Source organism: Engraulis encrasicolus, chromosome 4, assembly GCF_034702125.1.
Source record: "Engraulis encrasicolus isolate BLACKSEA-1 chromosome 4, IST_EnEncr_1.0, whole genome shotgun sequence".
NCBI classification, from domain to species: Eukaryota; Metazoa; Chordata; class Actinopteri; order Clupeiformes; family Engraulidae; genus Engraulis; species Engraulis encrasicolus.
In genome coordinates, this window is record NC_085860.1 from 2042918 (window position 1) to 2065774 (window position 22857).

At 43.2% G+C, this 22857-nt stretch overlaps 2 protein-coding genes across 4 annotated transcripts in view; one reads left to right on the forward strand and one right to left on the reverse strand.

Moving 5' to 3' along the window:
• Window positions 1-22542, forward strand: part of c2cd5 (C2 calcium dependent domain containing 5) — a 63780-nt gene extending 41238 nt beyond the window's left edge. For all 3 annotated transcript variants that reach the window (XM_063196480.1, XM_063196481.1, XM_063196482.1), the window contains 12 exons: window positions 9351-9491; window positions 9881-9944; window positions 10332-10393; window positions 11051-11149; window positions 11987-12076; window positions 12497-12584; window positions 13170-13262; window positions 13506-13544; window positions 13915-14016; window positions 18619-18815; window positions 19005-19151; window positions 22004-22542. In XM_063196480.1, the coding sequence (XP_063052550.1) occupies window positions 9351-9491; window positions 9881-9944; window positions 10332-10393; window positions 11051-11149; window positions 11987-12076; window positions 12497-12584; window positions 13170-13262; window positions 13506-13544; window positions 13915-14016; window positions 18619-18815; window positions 19005-19151; window positions 22004-22144 (1263 nt within the window). In that variant the 3' untranslated portion in view covers window positions 22145-22542. The remainder of the gene's footprint in view (window positions 1-9350; window positions 9492-9880; window positions 9945-10331; window positions 10394-11050; window positions 11150-11986; window positions 12077-12496; window positions 12585-13169; window positions 13263-13505; window positions 13545-13914; window positions 14017-18618; window positions 18816-19004; window positions 19152-22003) is intronic.
• LOC134447157 (uncharacterized) lies at window positions 905-8237 on the reverse strand. Its single transcript, XM_063196484.1, has 2 exons — window positions 7543-8237; window positions 905-2781 (listed from the first exon to the last, which is right to left on the reverse strand). The coding sequence occupies exons 1-2, from the start codon at window positions 8049-8051 to the stop codon at window positions 1776-1778; spliced, it is 1515 nt and encodes a 504-aa protein (XP_063052554.1). The 5' UTR covers window positions 8052-8237; the 3' UTR covers window positions 905-1775.
• Window positions 22543-22857: the final 315 nt, after the last annotated feature.

Genomic DNA, 22857 nt, shown 5'->3' on the forward strand with positions numbered 1-22857 from the left:
AAAATAAACTTTCATATGTTTTACATTCATTGTTCACCAACTGAAATATTTCAGGTCTTGTTTTGTTTTAATATTGATGATTTTGGCATACAGCTCATGAAAACCCAAAATTCCTATCTCAAAAAATTAGCATATCATGAAAAGGTTGTCTAAACAAGCTATTAACCTAATCATCTGAATTAACGAATTAACTCTAAACACTGGTAAAAGCTTCGTGAGACATTAAAAAATCTCAGCCTTGTTCATTACTCAAAACCGCAGTCATGGGTTAGACTGCTGACCTGACTGTGTTTAACATTGAAGTCAATGGCAGTGGCATTGCATGAGGGTTATGAAAGCCCAGATATCATTGATGCTTAGCTGTCAGCTGTTTTTTGTTCTTTGATCTGGTGACCCACACTTCCCTCTTCATTATATCCCATAGATTTCTATACCACGCTTAGGTATTTTGGTGGTTATGTACATTCTAAATCACCAGACAGAACATTCCATTGACTTTCAATGGGGTTTCATTTCTGGCAAATTAGAATTAGATTTTTTTTTAAATAGAAAAACTTGGTATGGAAATCTATGGAGTATAATGAAGAGGGAAGTGTGGGTGACTGAAATATTTCAGTTGGTGTGCAATGAATGTAAAACATATGAAAGTTTATTTTTTATCATTACATTTTGGGGAAAAAATTAACTTAAACACAATATGCTAATTATTTGAGAAGGACCTGTGTACGTAGATAACATGGCAAAGGAAACACCACCTCAGCTAGAGCCATTAACTACATTACATTACACTTATTTTCTGCTTTCATCCAAAGTGACTTACAATTACAGGGTTGCATGGTATTGGTTACAGTCCCTGTAGCAGACCCGGGTTGGTTGCCTTGCTCAAAGGCACTTCAGCCATGGATGTAGGTCTAGGCAGAGGTATTGGCTGGATCTGAACCTGCAACCCTCTGATCAAATGACCATTACATTACATTACTTTACACTAAATTACACTTAGCTTATGCATTTATCCAAAATGACTTACAGTTATTTATTTATTTATTTATTTGTATTTATTTATTTATTATTTTTTAGGGCTTTTTGTCTTTATTTTTGATAGGGCAGTGGAGGAGAGACAGGAAATGAGTGGGGGGAGAGAGACGGGGAAGGATCGTCAAATGACCCGGTCCGGAATTAAACCCAGTTCGCTGGCGTAGTGACCCAGTGCCCTACTGCTAGGCCACGGCAGGGCCGACTTATAGTTATTTATAGGGCCCACATAAGCGTTTCAAAATTACAATGTCACTCGAGGGGTTGCACATTCACACACAGCAGACTGATAGAAATGTCAAAAAAAAGGCAGGACGCCAAGGCACTCTTCTTAGATAAAATCGCTTTATTATAAAGGCTAGTTCATGTTTGAACTTAAATAATTAAAAATACTGCCACTGCCAACATGTTTTGGCCCGCTACAGGGCCTTCATCAGGGCACAAGGTGAATCAAGCAGTGTAGCACACAAGAGTCTCAAACACACTAATCAATCAGCTGATTGACTCAAGGTGACGTAGGCGGAGTCTGCTCCTGCAGAGCTGCAAGGTACATACAAACAACCACAACAATAGAAATCTGCCAGTGGCAGTCTTAAAAATTTTAAATACATAAAGAGTATCTCATTACTGGAAAGAAAAACAAATAGACATTACAAAGCTCGATGATTTAAAGAAAAGATACCACTTGAACGCCGCAGCCCTCCAGCCCTCTACTTTTTTTTACTGATAGAAATGTGTTAACTTCAGACACCGTCTTCAGCCACCTCCACGTCATCATAGAGGTCTTCATCTCCACTCTGCTGCCCCTCTCTGCTCTGAGGTCCAGAGGTCGGCTCTCTTTTCCTGCTCCTCATGTTGACCCAGACCACAGCAGCCACCAGCCCCAGCAGCACAGCGCACAGCAGTGGACTGTACGCCCAGTAGAACGGAGAGCCCACCCCAAACGGATCCTTGTACACAAGGTGGATACTGCCCTCTGTACAATAACACTTGATGCCAGATGGGAAATTAAACTTTCTCCATATGAACACCACCCTGTCCTCTGCTGTGAGGTTGGAGATGGTCAGGGTGTAATTGTGACTGTTCACACTCACTCTACCCCTCAACCACCCTGGCATCTGCACAAAGCCAATACTTGAGTATAGAAGGTCTTCCTCTGACTGCAGGTCTGTTTTGCCGTACCAGGAGACGGACAGCTCATGATCATCAGTGTCTTCCAAAGTAAAGGGCACGGCTATAGAGACACTTTCCCTGTGAGAAAACATCAAATGTGAGGATGGGCTTGATTGTGCAAACACAGACAGTTGTATAGAGGTGAATATGGAAGATGAGGCCTGACATGAATACCGCCCAGAGTGCTGTTTGGACACAGTGAGGATGAAGAGGGAGTAGTTCCCAGACTGGCTGCCATTCAGCATATGCATCCCTTCCTGTGGGTGGGTCTGATTCACTATGACACCCGCTGTGGGTGTGGTCCAGTGTGGGTTGGTGGCCGTAGTTGTTGAAGTGCAGGGAAGGGTCACGTTCTTTCCCTCGTGTGTGAAGACGTGTCCATAATGTTCTGCTCGTACTTCACTGTAACTCAGGCACTGGTCCTCTCTCCAAATTGAGCAGTGGAACTCCTCACCAGACATCCCATGCAGGATGACTCGAGAGCTGTTGAGGTCCAGCTGCAGGCTGCCCTTCAGATCCTCCACCAGCGGCTCCAGAGAGGAACTGGTGTCCAGCACCAGAGAACTGTCGCCGTCCCTGTAGATTTGAATTGCAATATGTTACTGATACAGATCGTTTTACAGCAGAATCACAGCACAGTTCTTAAATTAGTGTTATGTTGGATTGGGGCCAGAGTTGGTATTGCGACTATGCTGCTCATGTGTTGTCTGTTGCCAAATTTGATCTTTTCATTAATATTTACTAAGTATAAATGCACTAATATTTACTAGTATAACCAAATTACAGCATGTTTTGCAGCTAAAAATGTAATTTCTGGGAATTCAAAATGACACATGGAGGAGACCAACCTTTTTCATGTACGGTATAGGCCAAAAGTTTTGATACACCTTCTCATTTAACTTAATGAATTCTCTTTATTTTCATGGCTATTGCCTATTTCATGGAACATTGTACATTTTCACGGAGGGCATCAAAACTGTGCATAAACACATGTATAATTATGTGCTTAACAGAAAATATCAATTATAAAAAATAACAAAAAAAATGTTCAACAGCGATGTCAGCTGGAAACTTGCCTGACATCAACACAGCACAACTGATGGCCCCACATGTAGGCCTGTCAATATAACAAATTTTGATGGACGATAAATTGGCAAAGAAATTATTGCGATAATCGATAATTTTGTCGCTCTCGCTACCATTTTCAAACAATATAATGACAATGGGATAAAAATGTGACTACACCCTTTCACATTTTAAAAGCATCACGGCAGGGGATTATGTATAGATAGTTTTTAATTACATCCTCATAGAGCACAATGGGCTCTAAATAGGCTCTTTTTGTATTTATTGTTAGGGTTAGTTATATAGTCTTACTTTCTATAAAAAAAAAAAAATATATATATATATATATATATATATATATATATATATATATATATATATATATATCTTTCTCAAGCACACTGAATGGCCCATGGTGTAATGTAAAATGACCTACATTGGTGGGCTATTGTTATTTCACAAATTATTAGGCTACTTAGATGGCTTATTTCAGCAAAATGCATGTTGTTGCTAGCTAATTTTCAATCAAAACCCAAATCAGCCCTGTTAAAGGCATTTCAACATCATAGAGCAAAAGACTATGAACAGACGCACAAGTTCCAGTTGCATGCTGCGCGCTCTCTCTCTCTCTCTCTCTCTCTCTCTCTCTCTCTCTCTCTCTCTCTCTCTCTCTCTCTCTCTCTCTCTCTCTCTCTCTCTCTCTCTCTCTCAGCGATACCCTCCACTGGAACAAGTTGCAATTCTCTGCACTTAATCCTTAATGATCGCCCATACATTGGTTCTTATCATTAAACTACTGTAGCTGTGCCTCTGTTTAGATACTTCAGCATTTTCCCCATCTAGCGCGCTCACCAGGGCTTGATACTGGCACCTGCCAACCGGCCAAATGCTGGTAAAACTTGGCTGTGACTTGTAACAATTACAGTGCCACTAGCCAATGTGGCAGGTATCTTATTCAATGGTATGACATATCAGAATAGCATTTATTCTGCGTTGTACGCCTTGTGTATCAATTGTTTCTATCTAAGTTCAAGAAAAAGCTCAGTTACTCAGTTTCTACTTGTTTGATTTATTTCCATGTAGAAAGCTATGTGCACTCATCTTCTGAGGTTAGATGAACAGCGTAATGATAAAGAAAAAAAAAACAATATCAAATTGTGGCTAGCAGAATAGCTGGATGGCTAGTGACTCAGGAAAACCACTAGCCACATGGCAGGCAAGCGGAAAAGTTAGTGTCAAGCCCTGGCGCTCACCCATTACAATTCTCCTAGTTTGACTGGGAGCTTGGCCTAAATAAACAACAAATATAGTGAACATCACAAAAAGAACAGACAACAAACGTCGGGGTTGGAGGCATTTATAAGAAGAGGGGAAACTCTACGAGGTTTAAAATATTGGCACGGGGGTACCACTATTTCATGATTGCACAAACACGTCTTCGTTCAAAATTAACACTTGCCTCAGTGTCGGATCTGTTTATTCCCCTCTCTGAGGAATGTTGCAAATGCGCTGCCTGAGACTGGAAGAATAGTCAGTAGTATTACCACTATTTATATATACAAAGCGGATTCCAAAAAAGTTGGGACACTTTGTATTTTGTGAATAAAATCAAAACGCTGGCATTTTCAAAACATTTAATATGTTAACAAGGTAGAACATTATGTACAGACAACAAATCAGTAGTTAAAATCAAGCAGAAGTATTGTTTTGAGGTAATTACATGATCATTTAAAATGTCACCCTTGCAACAAATCCCAAAAAAGTTGGGACAGGGCCAATAAAATGCTTTTTATATTGGATAAGACTAAACACAACTCAAGGGATGATGCTGAACAGTTAAATACTTTGACTGATGGCATAATTTTATTCAAAAATTAGATATTTTGATGTGCGAGACATGATTTCAGCAGCTCAACTGATAGGTATGTTCTTCAACTTGTTTACCTTTTATTATGCTGAATATGTGGCATATCCTGACTGCAAGAAAACAATTTTGTGACCTGTTTACTCTTATGATGGAACCACACTGTTGGAACATAGTAGAGATTGAAATTGGCCACCTAAAGGCCATATCTAAAGGCGGTGCTCCAAAATATAATGCCTTGGTAGCTATGTTTACTGTTTAAAGACTGTATGTGTCATTCAACATTCATTTTAATGCTCTACATGAGTAAGAAGACCCTAACCAAGTCACCTCTGCACCCCCTTACCATCATATATGCTGTCTTTCAGACTGACCACTAAATCAAGCTGAAGTATTCATTTTCTATATAACGTGGAGGGTGCATGACTCCATAATTTTAAAAAATGATTAAATATTTTCCATTCTGTAATCAGAGGACAGTTTCACATGTCTCCTAGGTCCATAGAACGAGATTTTCCGCATGCAACACTGTTAAATGTCTGCATCATGTGCATTAATCAAATGTTGTGTTTATGGTCATTTTTTCGAGAGCTGTCATTGATGGAGTGTCATAGTTTGCTTATTGACCATGAGTATGTCATGATCTCATAACTCGTGCAATGATTACACAGAACTCTATATTACGGAAATAGGCCTTATATGCCTGCAATTTTGATAATTCAATCTTTCTGTGTAATAGATAAGTAATTAGTCCTCCAAAATCTTCGCTGCTGAGTGCCACAGCCTCTATGTGATGGTATTTTATTTGTGCATTCATGTTGGCAGTCAATATAGTTCCTTTTAAAATATTCTTCCTTGTGTAATTTTTAGAATTATCCAACTATTACAAAATGTTTTGGCCCTGTCCCAACTTTTTTGAGATTTGTTGCATGGGCCAAATTTTAAATGATCACATAATTACCTCAAAACAATAATTCTGCTCGACTTTAACAACTGATATGTTGTCTTAACATATTAGATGTTTTTTAAAATGCCAGCATTTTGATTTTATTCACAAAATACAAAATGTCCCAACTTTTTTGGAATCCGCTTGTAGCCACTATTTACACTCCCAGAATCTCTGGCGCTGATTCTTTGCCAAGGCTTGAAAGCGATGCGCGAGCATCCTATTTCAAAGGCACAAGTAGCCAGATCAATAAACTTTTTTAACCAGAACTGCACTGAAACTTAAAATTACACCAACATTTAAGCGACATTGTGCTGAGTTGGCCTATAACACGCCTATCAGTATCTAGTCTTTATGCTACGGTAGAGAAAGGGAGAGAGTGAAAACAAAGCATCACGCTAATATAACTTATCGGGCCAGAAAAGTGATTGTTCTTGTAAAAAGTTTACATACGATTTATTGACTTAATGAATATCGTGACAGGCCTACCCACACGTTTAAATAATCTTTTTTTTTTTTCCCAAGTAAAAACTATCAGTCAAGTCAGTCTTAATTGAAGCAATCAATACAAGCAAGATTTTTCTAATTTGATAATGAGTTATTTGGTCTAACATAGCTAGTTATCTAGGTGGAACGGTGGTATTGACCCCATGCAATGCCTCTGCCTTTGACTTCAATGTTAAACGCATTATGGCAGTGATTAAGACAAAGACAGTTCTAACCAAGTATTGAACATTGACATGTTATGTAGAAAGTACCAAATTTCAACTGATTTGATTTTTGATTTGACTTTAATTTCTTTCTTTTTTTCTGAAGAAAATTGAGCTTTTATTACAGTATTCTAATAATCTGAATTCCTCAATTCATGTTTTTTTGGAGCTGGGAAGCCAACATTTGTAAAATAAACAAATGAATGATTGGAATAGTTCAAAATGTGGGCAATATATCTACAATCCATGAAAGTTTAACATTTTTGATGGTTAAACATTATTGATGGACTTATGGAGATAAATCAACTTTTTCATGGTATTCTTATTATTTGACCAGGATCTGTTAAAAGTAAAAGTAAAAGTGAAACCCTGCCACAAATTACCTCCAACACAAGTTTGTCCTCTACAAGTAACTTGCTATAGACCAAATGACTCAATATCAGATCAAGAAAATGTATGTAAATGCTTCTATTGGTAAGTGATTAAAACTAGGTTTAAAACCTTAAATCAAGAATTAATCAATTAATCAATAAATTAATCTTAAAATTCTAGTTCTACAATTCTAGTGAGTTATTGGAGGACTTAAAGTTCAATTAAGATTGCCATGACTGACTGGGTGTATTTAGTGCTGGAAGGAGTGGAAAAGACACCATATGAAAGCATTTATATACAGTATAAATCAATTGACCATTTTGCATTAAGCATTGGAGCTACATGTGAATAGAAAAGTCAGAGGGTGCGTGCAATCGTACCTGTACACCCTGAGAGTAGTGCCGTTGCCCAGGGTCACGTTCAGCCTACACAGCTCCACGCTGCTCACATCTGACACACTCTCACTTGACACAGGAATGAGTAGACGTCTGGTTTTTAGAAGATAAACCATCTTCTGTGCACAGACGACCATATAGAAGGGTTGGTGGGACGGAGTGTTATTCCCTGACGTCCACCTTTCCAGCCTGTAGTGGCCCGTCTGGGAGAGGCTGCCGGGGAAGGTGTATTGTGGGCCATAGTACCCCATGTACTCTGGGCTACATGTGATGATGTAGCCGGTGTCAGGCTGTGGGCTGTATGTCTCTGAGCAGTTGGCCAGCAGTAGATCTTCGTTTTCAGAAACCCTGTACAACACAGTGTAGTCCACGTTGGGCCTCCAGGCGAAGACAAGATCAACGGTTTCACCGTCTTGTTCAAACGTGATGAAGCCGTGTGCAGCAGCGATGGACACCAGCAGGATAAACGTCCTCACGTAGGCTGATCTCTCCATTCTGGGCTCCGGTTGGCGGCTGTGTTCTGTTATATTTTGTTGCCTTATCTTGTGTTTGGTTCTACCAACTGTCAATTTAGATCTCAGACAGAGAGAGAGCAAAGAGGTGGAAAAAGAAGAGAAAGGGAGGGAGGCACAAATTATATATGTAGAGAGGGGTGGGGTCCAACTTTTTGCCTGTGTGTGTGTGTGTGTGTGTGTGTGTGTGTGTGTGTGTGTGTGCGTGTGTGTGTGCGTGTGTGCGTGCGTGCGTGCGTGCGTGCGTGCGTGCGTGCGTGCGTGCGTGCGTGCGTGCGTGCGTGCGTGCGTGCGTGCCTATACGTGCGTATAGGTGTTCATGTCTGTTTTCACACTTCACTGCTCAGAGATGGCTGACATGCACAGTTACCTATGGATAGGCATCATGGGTGGCACTGCGGTTGTGTGCGTGTGTGTGTGTGTGTGTGTGTGTGGGGGGGGGGGGGGGGGAGGGGATCAGAAAACCACTTTGTGGCCTAGCACGTTTCTAACTTCCTTTACACACACCAGTACGCTAACATTGCTGTGGGTGCTGCAGAGCAGATCAGAAGGGAGATGAGGCACTGTAGAGCTAAATGAGACTCTGTAGAGCAGGAGCATGCCCTGTCTGGAGTGAAAGTGAAGTGAAGTGAAAGCCCATTGGGAAACTCCAACTCCCATTGTCATTGTGACACAGCACTCCACAGCCCAGAAGTGAACACTGCACACAACGAAATTGCATTTATGCCTCACCCGTGCAAGGGGGCAGCCCTCAATGGCCTAAGGAGCAGTGCGGCGCGACAATACCATGCTCAGGGTACCTCAGTCATGGAGGAGGTCTATCTTCAACTGTTTCTCAAAAGGCGCGTTTAGGCCGATAGAGAACTGTGCCAATGCAGCTGCCCGATCCTGCACATAATCTCGACCGGTTGGCGTGTTCACGCCGCAAGTCTTAGCATCCGGAAAATAAAAATCAAAGGGCTCGCAACGGCTCCTTGGTGATATCACACGCACACACACACACATACCTATGCGCGCGCGCACGCACGCACACACACACACACGACCACTTATCCAATCACTGACCGTTTACCTCTGCTAAACTAGGAGACAATCTCCCTCTCAGCTGTCATAGGCTCTTGACTTAGTGACACAACCAGTTATTCAGCGTAACTATGTTTCTGTTGAAATAACCAAGGTGCCACGCTTCATGCATCTTCAACACAGCCCATGTATCATCACACCCCTTTTACTCTACATGGGTTTCATTGGCTCTTGTCTGTTTGTGGGTGTGTCCTGTAGGAGGCTGTGGAGGAGCTGATTGGTTCTCCCATCCCTGAGATTCGCCAGAGGTCCCGCCTCTTCCGCTCGCACTCGGAGAGCTCCGATGAGCTGTCAGAACTGGACCTCTCCCACGGCAAGAAAGACGCCTTCGTCCTGGAGGTAGGTGTCTTAGTGCATACATTACTTTAGACATTCTCAAAGCCCTAACAGAGTAGACAATTTGCCAAGGACCCCTCATAATCAAATCCCAAATAACATTTACCACAATTGTTTTTAATAGTACATTTTATGCAAACTTTCATCAGATGAGGGCAGAGCAATGCACAGCCCTACTAGAAAGAAACCGTTTTTTTTCTTAAATGTGGGCCTATCGCTGTAACAATTTTTTGCATTACATTGTAAAACATTTTCTCCCAGACTCTTTGACAATGCACCACAGATCTTCAGACCTGGACCTGCAAACTGGATTACTTTACTGTGCCTTTTTCTGTGTCGTCAGTAAGTGGCTTATGGTGCATATAATGATGTTGTGTTATGTGTTGATACAGATCGATGATACAGATGCAGTGGAGGACATCCACTCCCTCTTGACTGATGCCCCTACTCCTCCAGGTATGCGCAAGTCTCAGGTTTGGCTCTGACTTGCACCACCCCCCAAACCACAGTGATCGCTCGGAAGTGAAATGTCGCCTTCACTTTAAAGTAGTTATAACCAGTGTGCGATTTTGTAGGGGGGAATGGGGGTGATTTTCCCCGCTTCTGGTTTTGATATCGCCACTTTTTCTACATTATTGAAATCACAGTTTAATGAAATGCCATTGATATTGCTTAAAATCTGAATGGAAACATATCCCCCCCCTTCAGGTTTTCTGACACTCTGGCTACAACCAATGACTGTGGTTCTCACATCTGGGTAACGAGATGTTGACACTGGCTAGTGCAGCATCGGACATACACACATACACGTCTTGTTATTTAAGAACATATTCTGTCTCCTAGGCTTCTTCAGCTGTAACACAGAGGTCATGCCTGGGATCAATAACTGGACATCAGGACTGCAGGTGAGGTCATCACACACACACACACACACACACACACACACACACACACACACACACACACACACACACACACACACACACACACACACACACACACACACACACACACACACACACTATTCTTATTAATGTGGCCTTCACACTTGCATATTTTAGCCGTCCTGTTGATGCCGTACTTGTGAGTAAATTGCCTTGGAAGGGTGCTTATATGAAAAACAATCCATTTAGACAATTTATTATTTCTCCTTAATTGCACTGTAATGCAATATTGGGCCCCAAGTTCCCTTGTTTTGTTAATATAGCACGACTGACTGACTCATGGTGAAACAAATACAGTACATGGTATATGATGACATTTTACAATTGCCATCTATTTACTGGTGTAAAATGTATTTTATGCATTTTATGTATTTCATTTTACGCCCCTTCACTCTCCAGTCTCTGGTGCATCCTACAGGAACTAAGAACATGTTCCTTGGTGGATCTCTTAGCCTTGCCTCACACACATCCCACTTGACCCCTCATACCAGAGTCTATTCAAAATTGTAAAGCACTTTGTGACTGTCTTGTCTGTAAAAAAAAAAAACACTGTGAAAATAAAATATACGTACTAATTCTCTCCCTCTCTCTCCTACCACCTCCTCTCCTGTGTGATAGATGTTCACATCCGTCAGGGTGTTCCGACTCAGCAATGCCAATCTCACCAATCAGGGGCTGAATAAGATCTTCAATGAGCTGTGTGAGAATCTACTGAAGGTCAGTGTGCTCGTCTTCAGACTCCCGTGCACAGCTCAGTGGATATTTTAAAAGTTAACATGGCTCACTGCACACTGCTTGACTTCCCCCACAAACAGCGCGTTCTCCTCTCTTTCACCACGCTTCCTAGTTCAAGTTGTGAGACACACGCCATTGATACAATAAACAATATGTAAACTGTTTATATTTTATTTTACTTTAACAGCCCGTCTACATGTATATGGATATTTTTGAAAACACACACTTCTTTTAATCCGTTTGGGCAGTTTGTTAACCCATTAATGCAGGGGTGGGGAACCTTTTTCATTCGAGGGGCCACTTCAAATTCATCCAAGGGCCGTAAAAGTCCCCCGAGGGGCGTACTATGAACACAAACCAGGATTTCCCCATGCACTTTAGGCCTATATTGAAGGCAGCCATCTTTAAAACAGACCCCACCTTCTCGATGTCCCCTGAATATAACTTAATTGTATTGCAAATGTATTTTCTAAGATTCCTTTGTAAAATATGTCATATTTCATGTGAAGATGCATGACATTAAAATTACATCGGGCCGCATAAAACGGCCTCAAGGGCCACAAACGGCCCTCGAGACATAGGTTCCCCACCCCTGCATTAATTACATTGAATTAGCATTTAGCAGACGCCTTTGTTCAAAGCGACTTACAAGGAGATTAATGCATAGGTTTATTTAAAAGCAGAAATGCTTTGAAAATATGAGAATTGACACGAAAAGGATATACGGTACAAGGAAAACTCAGGAAAACCACATGCTTTAAAAACGAAAATGATTGCGTGTTTGCCGTTTGCTTGATCTTGTGCTCATGCTTGTTGCAGAGTCTGTACTTCAAGCTGCGCTCCATGGTGCCCTGTTGCCTGTGCCACCTCAACTTTGCGGTCGCCGTGCCAGAGGATGAACTCATTCAGGTGAGTGGAGGAGCAGCCTACGGACGCTGTATAGGGCTGGGAATGTCACCGCTATTATTTTATAATGACATTCTCATATCAAAGAAGTGCCACACGCTCCGAGTTGAAGGCTGCAACATGCGAATCTTGTTATGTAGCCTACAACTCGGACTGTGCAACTGCAACACTTCCTCTGTTCTTTTGAAGTTTTGAGTCTGGTCACTAGCATCTCGCCTTCATCAGTGTATTATGTCCATATACTGTATTACATTTCTTAGATAGACATCCTGTCATGAATTGTACCATCCAGTAATACATCTCCATTTGAAAGGTCTGCATTTGCTAGGTATTTGACATTTTTCAGTCGCATGTTAGGTATTTGAGATATGTGAGTGGATTATTTGTTATTGTTTGCAATGGTTGATTATTTGTTCTCGACAGGTGGCCGTTACTGCCGTTGCCATGAGTTTCCACAGAGATCAGATTCAAGACAGCAACAAGTCTGGGGAAGATCGCGCTCCAATGAAAGGTGTGGAGTGTGTAGGCTACCCATAAAGCATTTCAATCAAGCATTTTTTTTTTTCTTGCTCTGCACTGAGAATGAAAAGACATTTTTTCACAAAGTATTTTTTTTCAAAACATACTATTGTAGATATTTTAAATAAGGTCCTACTTCTAAGGGTTTTGAACTTTTTAATAAACATGCAGATTTTAAAAAGAGTTAAAAAAAAAAAAAAGTATTTAATCTTCCATTTGTTTATTTTATTGTTAGTTTTGCAAATGTAGCGTGAATATTTTTTTGTTGATGGCCATGATATAGCCATAGCTGCTGAATTGGCAATAAATGAAAACACATAAATGAAGGGAGCGGAAGGTGGTGACAATAATGATCGTCTTCTCAGACATTATGCTACATTTAGACATGTTATTTCAAACATATGTGTTGAAGATGTGGGTGCATCCTTCGGTTCTGTGTTAGAGTATGACACGGCACTAAAGGGGTGTGTGTGTGTGCGTGTGTGTGCGTGTGTGTGGGTGTGTGTGTGTGTGTGTGTGTGTGTGTGTGTGTGTGTGTGTGTGTGTGTGTGTTCGTGTTCTGCCTCTGCTCATCTAGTGATTACGGAGAATGAGGAGCAGCTTCAGTTTCCCTTGGAGCTCAGTGCTGACACAACATCACCACAGGGCCACAACACGGCCAAGAACTCAGGTGCACACACACACACACACACACACACACACACACACACACACACACACACACACACACACACACACACACACACACACACACACACAAAACTTTCTTTTTAAATGTGTGACCTCGCAAGTACTGAATATACTATTTGCTGGTATTTGTGTATGTGTGTCTGTTTGTGTGTGTATGTGTTTCTGTCGGTGTGCGTGTGTCTTTCTCTGTGTGCGTTTCTGTCTGTGCACGTGTGGTCTGTAGGCCCCTCGGACGGTTCCACTGGCGGTCTCGGTGGCAGAGGTGAGTGTGTGTGCCCGCTGTGCTGCGTTGCATTGCGTATCTCCGTAGAAAAAGGCAAAGCCATGCCGCGCCATGCCATGCCATGCCGGCTGGCTAGTGTGTTTTATTGAAGCTTCGTTAGTTTGGGCTTGAGAGTGGCAGCAACCATTTTATTATCCTCCTGTGTTCTTTCTGTTCTTCTTCCTTTTTTCCCTGTCGTCTGTCCTGTCCTGTTCTTTTTCTGTTTGTCTCCCCCGTGTGCATGTGTGTGTGTGTGTGTCTGTGTGTGTGTGTGTGTGTGTGTGTGTGTGTGTGTGTGTGTGTGTGTGTGTGTGTGTGTGTACGTATGATTGTGCGTGCGCGTGTGTGTATGATTGTGTGTGTGTTTCAGCTCCCTCGGTTGATTACAGTTCCTTTGCAGACAGATGCAGCTCCTGGATAGAGCAGCTTAGAGTGAAAGCTCACACCATAAGACGCGGATCAATTAAGACAAGTAGGAGCAGTAAACACCCCACACACGCACGCACACACACACACACACACACACACACACACACACACACACACACACACACACACACACACACACACACACACACACACACACACACACACACACACACACACACACACACACACACACGAATACATCGGCATACACACAAACACAAATGCACGCACACACAAATAAGCACACACACACACACGATTGTAAATATGGGTGTATGAGTATAGCCAGATTTGGTCATGTGACACTAGTAAAGCATGTATTCGTTATACCCTGCCCTAACAGCAAGCGTGGCAACCGGCTGAAAGCGACACCGGCCCTTTATATTCTGTCAAACTGTCCTAACTGGACTCAATGCAATAACTCGCATGGCTGTGCAACCTTTTTGCTGCTTTGTCCATTTCTGTTTTAGTCACGTTGCATTGCCATGGCCGACCTCTTCAAGATTACCCAATTTATTATTATTCAGTCTAATTTATGTGACACATCAAATAAACATAACAAAAACTGCGAACAGCGATTGCAAGAGATGGCCAACCAGATGAACGTTGAAAATAATACCATTTGGATTTGAAAGGATAAATGGCACTGAACTTGACGTAACTAAAGGTACAGCCACAGTCGCACAGTAACGTTGCGTTGTTTTCCGTGTGGACAAGGTATTAGACACACAGACAGCTCAGTCCAGAAGGATGAAGGCTTATAGGAAGACTTACTGTATTGTAGTTTTAATACACACACACGCAAGCACATATGGTACACACACTTATAGGCGTGCACACACACACCCACACACTTCTGCATGCATTCAAACCCACGTTTAGCTCTTGGTCGGGTTGAGCTTCAGTCAGTGACTTCAATATATGCCTGTTCCATTTCCCTATTCGCCAAATCCCGATTCAGCTACTGCAGTCCAGTCTAGACGCCATAGCAGACGTCATACTCAGCAGTTCTCTCACATGCTCTGTCTCGCTCTGTCATGCCTGCACCCAAAACTTCCGCACTCACCCACACACACAAAAACACGCGCATAATAATACTTTACCCACTCCAAACCCCCCCCCCCCCTGTTGTTTGCATTTGCAGGGCAGTTTTGGTTTTGGCTCGTTAAGGGTATTAATGATTTTTTGGTGGAGGCTGTGAAATAAAATATTCCATAGGTCATGGGTCTTGCTTCCTGGCTGGAAGTTTCCACACATTGCGCACGGACGCCGCACACGCAAATTACTGGAGAATTGGGAATTGGGTTTAAGTTTGTTGTACTTCGGTTTTGAATTATTTTATTTTAGTCATCTCAGATAAAGGTAGAGTCTGCTGTGTTGTGGCAGCTGCAGATTATTTCCATTCTACAGTAGGTCTAGACTGGCCCGGGCCATCAGCCTGTTTGAAATTTAGGCTGCGCACAACCACAAAAGTAGTAATACAGGAACCAGACAATTGTGTTAGATAGTGTGACAGAGTGGTCTACACGCTGTAAGCTCCCAAATTTTTTTACTGAATTTTCTTAACAAATGGCAACGTTTCGATCCACTAATGGGACATTCCTCAATTCGATCCACTAGTGGGACATCCCCCATTAAGGCTCAATCATGGGTAAGCGGTTAGGGCGTCAGACTTGTAGCCCAAAGGTTGCCGCTTCGACTCCCGACCCGCCAGGTTGGTTGGGGGAGTAACCAACCAGTGCTCTCCCCCATCCTCCTCCATGACTGAGGTACCCTGAGCATGGTACCGTCCCGCCGCACTGCTCCCCAGGGGCGCCATTGAGGGCTGCCCCCTTGCATGGGTGAGGCGTAAATGCAATTTCGTTGTGAACAGAGTGCAGTGGAGTGCTGTGTCACAATGACAATGGAAGTTGGAGTTTCCCAATGGGTTTTCACTTCAAGTATATTTTGGAGCTTATACCCAGTGTCACACGGGCTACAAGCCTGCCAACGTTCTGGCGAAGCTGATGTCTCCAAGGACTTTTGACATGGTGGCCTTAACCCGCGTCTTACCACATGCTTGAGGCATGTATGGTAATAAAAGGGAAGTCACTTGCGCTCTAACCTTCTTGGTGCATCCAGTCCAGGACGGTATACAATGTAGAGTAAACTGGTCCACTTCGGAAAGACTAGGCCAGGGATGACTGGAGCACTCAGATACTTTTTAGTATTTTATTGTGGTGAAAACATAATGACTGACGTTTCGACGCTGTGTGCGTCTTCTTCAGAGTCAAACCAAACTGACTCTGACTCTGAAGAAGACGCACACAGCGTCGAAACGTCAGTCATTACGTTTTCACCACAATAAAATACTAAAAAGTATCTGAGTGCATGTATGGTAATGTTTAGGCTTTTGTGATCAGGTAATGTGATGAGGGCTATGCTGATGCACCATAATGGCAACCTAGTACCCTAGGACTCTGAGCATTTTTCTGCATCTGCATATTGTTTTTAGCTTTTGCACATTCTTGTCTTTACTCATGTCTTTACTTTGCAGCATATTAAGCTGGATGAAATGCATCATGCGCTGCCATGCTGAATGGATATACTTGCCTTGCTTTGCAGGGATGACGATTCATTAGGGAGTTTATCACGCTTCATATTGCATTAAGCTGCCTCTGGCATGAGACCTGGTGACCTGGTGGTGTATGACATGAGACATGGTGAACCCGTTCTGGGATTTGTTTGCCAGAATGTTCACTCACCAGATTTAATCACACACACATAATCACATAAATACAATCACACACGCACACACACTCACTCTGTTGGCCAAACTCAACACAAGTGCAGTTCGTGGTTAAAGCCCTGCTGTTTGTCAGCCTGCAATGAGAAGGAAGTTTTGTCTAGAAACGGATTTGCAAAAAAATTTGAATTAGAATGCCATGTTTGTTCGCATTTCTTCAATCACCTGCCAGCAGACAAACATGCATATTTATTGTTCACTGGGAGTAGCTGCCAAATTAAGAATATAGGTGTGTGTGTGTGTGTGTGTTTGTGAGTGTGGGCGTGATTGTGCTTTGGTTAAATTTTACCCAAATGTTTTTTTTTACACTAATAACCATCACTTTGGGCATGGTAACATTGCTTGGCTAAGAAACTTTGATTGAATGTCGTGTGTCTGTTTGTGTGGGTGTGGAAGATATTTCTTGCCAAGCTGTATTTTTGTTTTAATCACAAGCTGCAGTGGCCTGTCTGTCTGCCAGCCCTCACCGGTGGAATCTGTCCAGCTGTCTGTCTGTCTGTCTCTCTCTGACTCCCAACACCTGTCTACCGCAGCCAGTTGTTGCACTGCACTGCTTTGCTTGGCTTTTGGGCACTGCTATCTTTTCACAGATTCTTTCTCTCACCTGCAGTTTGCCACTCTTTTTCCTCCCCTTTTATTTCTTTGATGTTTGCGCCTGCACGTCTGGTGCATGCGTGCTGCATGGTATGGTATGGTGTGGCCGGCCGCCTGCCTGCGCTTCTAGCAGCCGTTAAGTACCTGCTCGCCAGGACCACACCACCTTCAACACCTATACTGTACTAACTGTTGATCAACTAGTTGTTGGTCAGAGGCTTGCTCAGTTTCGAAATTTAAAAAAAAAAAAATGTGTTCTGGTGGGTGCAAGTTAGTTGAAAAGTCACTCCAAAAAGTTAAAATGTCTTTATTATGTACCGATTATATACCTTATAATATACTTTATATGATATACTGATACTGTACTGTACATCTGCTCATGTTCCGAGTCGTACACTTACACATACTACACATTTGCAGAGGGCAAACTCACTCCCCAGGTGCTCTTCATATCCCTGCCTTTATGTCATTATATTGATATCCAACAGCGACCATAGCATGTTAATGGTATTCCAGTGTTCACTAAAAGATGTTTGCATCTTTGATCTGATTACTTGTCTTACCCGTGGAGGGTAGTATAGTGAATTTCAAACGGTATGCCACAGTAACACTGCCACACACACTCGTGTACACACACACACACCAAACTGGCCACCCATCAAAACACACCCTTACAGTTTAGATGCCACCTCTTCCATGCAGCCATTACCACAATTGTTGTGTACAGTATTTTCCAGACTTTTATGTGTTTGTCATATACACACACACGTACATGCACTGCAAACTGTTCATTATAGTTGTGTGTAGCGTCTCTGAAGTCTGTCCACCCCCTCCCCTTCTCTTGCTCTCCCATGTACATGCCGTATCCCCATTTCCCCCTCTCCTCATCTCAACATGCATTTGTCCCCATGTCACTCTCTTCTCCTCTCTCCATGTCGTTGTCTCTGCCCCCCATCCCCTCCCTCCTCTCCTCATGCTCCCCCCATCCTTCATCCGGTGTTTACATCTCTCCTTTACTGTCCATCACCTCCTCTCTGTCTCCCTCCATTGCCCTCTCTCTCACTTCCTCTCCCTCTATACTCCTCCTCCCCATGTTTCTTTTCCCTCCTCCTCTCTACTCCTATCTCTCCCTCTCCCCTTCTATCTCCCTCTACTCCTTTTCTTCTCCACCTCTACTTCCCTCCCTTCTCCACTCCTGTCCCCCTTCTCCTCCTTTCCTCTTGTTCCCTCCCTCCTCCTATACTCCTCCTCTCTGCTGTCCTGCAGCCTCGTCTACAGATCGTGCCAGTCCTCTTCCAGAGGGTCGCTCTCGCTCGCTGCGCTCCACGCGCTCCTTCCCAGGATCCTCCTCTGTCACGGTGGTCAAGATGACCCCCCTCTCCTTCATACCGGGGGCCAAGATCACCAAGTACCTGGGCATCATTAATATGTTCTTCATACGCGAGACCACCTCGCTTCGAGAGGTCAGTGCACACACACACACACACACTATAGTACCTGGGCATCATTATGTTCTTCACACGCAAAACCACCTCGCTAAGAGAGGTTAGTGTGCGCGCACACACACTAATAATTACCTTGGCATGAACATTGAACCATAACTGGTGTGTGTGTGTGTGTGTGTGTGTGTGTGTGTGTGTGTGTGTGTTCAGGAGGGTGGCGTGAGTGGGTTCCTCCACTCGTTCATAGCGGAGGTCTTTGCTATGGTGCGAGCTCACGTGGCGGCTCTGGGAGGAAACGCAGTCGTCTCCTACAGCATGAAGGAGTGCGTCTTCATGGAGAACCCAAACAAGAACCAGGTCAGTATGCACACGCGCACACCCACACCCATTTACATTTGACGGAGAACCTAAGCAAGAACTAAATCAGGACACACACACACACACACAGACTACAAGTCCACAAACTTGTAGTAATGCACTTGAAAAATAAGGCTAAGATTTAAAGTGTATATCTCAGGTTAATTTGTATTCAAAATAATGGACTTCCTTTGATAACTCTACCACTTGAACAATTATCCATCATTTTTTTCATGCAACAGGACATCAGAAAATGAAATATAATGAGGAAAAGTGTGTATTTTCAGTAACATGTTCAAAGAATTCTAATCTATTGTGTGACGTCAGGCGAGGCCATTCAGTAGCGGTAGCCCTGCATTCTGTACGGTGTGTGATTGAATTATGCCGTACAGGTATGAAATAAATATCATTGGCAATATTATATCATGACCGCTACAGGGTGCCATGTGACCGTGAGGCAGTAAAAACCAGTGTTCGAACTATGAAAAAAAAAATGTTTGTTTAAATGTGGGGGGGGTGGGGGGGGTTACGATTGCGCTTGCCTCAAAGTGCGAGTCTCGAAAGCTTGAATTTGGAGAAGTAGGCCTACCATGTGATTTCAAATTTCAAGTAGGCCTACAATCCTACCAGACATTGTTAGTGTCAACCTTTAGTAGTTCTATCACGCCATTTCAGCATCATGTCCAAGTGGGAAAGAATGTAAACAGCGACAAATAATAAATAAATAAAACCGTTTGGGTGAATCATTCGCTCCAAGCTTTTTAACGGCAAGGTGCAAAGCAGTCGGCTGCATTGTAAGAGTGCCAGAGATTACCAAATTCAAACGACTGCAAAGCAATCTGTCTGGGCACAGCGGAAAGCACCTGTGTTGTCCACACGGCCGTCAGCAGAAAACGAATGAACCTCCCTTGCAATACGTCCGAGAACATCAGTACACCGTATGTCAAATGGCGCATTTGTCTACTTGTTTCGAGAACCACGTTTCATTGTCATTGCCGCGAGTTTGTGACAAACCACATAGTTGAGCTGCACAACGTGACACTATCATACACAACATGATGAAGCGCCCCCCTCACGTTTGACATCCTCGGGCCGAAGTCTCATAAGGGGGTAAAGACCGTGAACATAGTGACACACACTTCACAGTGGTGTTGGTGAAAACGAAACGAAGTTGCCTCCCACGGCCCAAACGCAAAATAATGCCGAAAATTGAATGCCCCCTCAGTTGTCCTGGCTAGGGCAACTGGCGCGTTATCACTGCTTCTTATCCAATGCAGCAGCACTTTCATTGTACTCGCGTTGCACTTGTCTCACAATGCAATCAGCTGCGTGCTCCGGGCCAAATAGTCAACTCTCCCACCTTGTGGACACAGAAGGGAACAATTTGAAGAACGCGTTTCAGACGGACGGACAGACATAGCCTACCCTTTTATAGAGATGCTGGGACGCATCTAAAACATGGATCCAACGCGCGTAGTAGGAAAATAGAGACTGAAAAGATACAACCAAAAGGCTCTACTCGAAGGCTCCAGCCAACGCTGTTGAAAGATTGTTTGCCTCTCTCCCTGGCCATCTGAATGAGATGCTTTTATCAAACGTCATACCAAATCTACATTGGCCTATAGGCTAGTTTTGGTATTTATGTTTGATCTGGCGACTATTGTTGTTTTACTGTCTTGCTTGAATCGCTCTGTTTGGATTACTTGAAGACTTTCCATGGATTATCCTGCATCGTCTCAGTGCCGTGAGTAACCTGGAACATAAGTAGGCTATATCATCAGAGGTGAGCTTAGTCACTTTTGGCCGCGAGAGACTTGGAAGGCGCTACATTTGCGCCACACAACGTGGATTATTGAAACTGAAGACTTGATTTCTTCTATTGGATAATTTCGTTTGCTAGGCCTATAATTACGGACAGTGTAGTTTTTTGTGACACTCGGACTTTTTTTTTTCAAGGAATATAGGTTAACCGAAATAGTCCCGCCGCCGCGTGGGTTACCTATGCTATTGATTTGTGTGATACGCATTGTGGGGGTGACCTTTATTGAAGTTGCATGTAATTCTATAGAACAGTCAAAGGAAATTGAAAATGTGATTTTTACAACAGCGACATGACTCGGGTGGTATAGGCCTACTTTAGCCTACTGTTTTGCACCTTGGAAAAGTTTGACGCGATTTCAGCACCATGGACAGTCCCTCCCCAGTCGGGCGGATAGCAGCACATTTTAGGCTACGCAGATCATTTCCCGTTTGTGCTGTTTGTAATTTAGGTAGCCTATTGCATTTAGGTGACACGATATTGGCAGTTCATTAAACATGATTAAAAGCAAGCCCAAAAATATGAAGGGACTAGTAAAAAAAAAAAAGAAGCCCATGTCGCATAGTCTAGCTATAGGTCCAAGCAGAATTTGCAACCCTGCATGAATAGCATTTCTACTAAAACTAGTTGGCCAAAAGTTACTAAATCATTTGGAAGTTGTTACAGTGCCCTGCATGAGAAAAGCCGCACGATTACAGTTGCGATTTCTATTATAGGCCTGCAGGCCACGGCCGTTATATCATTAGTGATCGTCACCTCGCCTATGTAAAATTCCAGGCAAATAAAATTAGAACGTTCACCCATGGCCTCGCCTGACGTAGTCGCCAGGTTACGGTTAAACCCACATTTGCCACAACAAACAACAAAAATCGTTATTTAACATCGTTTTTGGAGGGACTTATATATGTGGATCATTTATTGAATACAGTGTGTACACATTGATCCAAAGTAGTGGTTAACCTGCGATATGCACTTTAACATTTTTGAAGAGTTCATATGTGTTAATGTTGTGTTTATGTCTTGCCGTCTTCAGGCTCAGTGTCTGATCAACGTGAGTGGTGATGCGGTCATCTTTACTCGGGAGACAGACCTGGAGGTGTCGTCCTACACCCAACCACAGACGAACGCAAACACGCAGTCCAATAACGAGACTAATGAGGACACGCCTGCATAATCGCTCGCTCTCTCTCTCACACACACACACACACACACAGAGGCGCATCTTGTCACCAGGCTAGGCAGGCAGCCGCTTGGGGCCCCCAAGCCCCTGGATGGTGAATAACAGCTCACACTTTGCTACAGTAGTGGCAAATTTCTTTCAAATGTTCACTACTTTGAAATTTTGCTTGGGGTCCCAGCTGATCCTAGAGTCGCCTCTGCAAACACACACACACACACACACACACACACACCCCTCTGAACTGCTTTGTTTATGCATGCCGAGGCGAAATTTACATTCCACTGGAAGAGGCAGCTATGGTGCTGAAAGGTGTGTGTGTGTGTGTGTGTGTGTGTGTGTGTGTGTGTGTGTGTGTGTGTGTGTGTGTGTGTGTGTGTGTGTGTGTGTGTGTGTGTGTGTGTGTGTGTGTGTGTGTGTGTGTGTGTGTGTGTGCGCGCGTGTGTGTGTGTGTGTGTGTGCGCGCGCGTGTGCGCTCGAGTATGTGTGAGTATGAGAGTGAGTGAGTGAGTGAGTTAAATGAGGGAGGGAGGTTATCTTTTGGCCAAAGTATGTCTGTTTTAACCTTGTTAAGTCAGCCATGTGTCATGTCATGTATGTGTGTTGCTCTCAGACAATCAAGAGGAAGTGGAAGTGTTTTGATAAGGTTCTCTCCACGGTCCAAGCTAGTTTGAATAGAGCGTTGAACTTAAAATGAAGTTTGTGTGCGA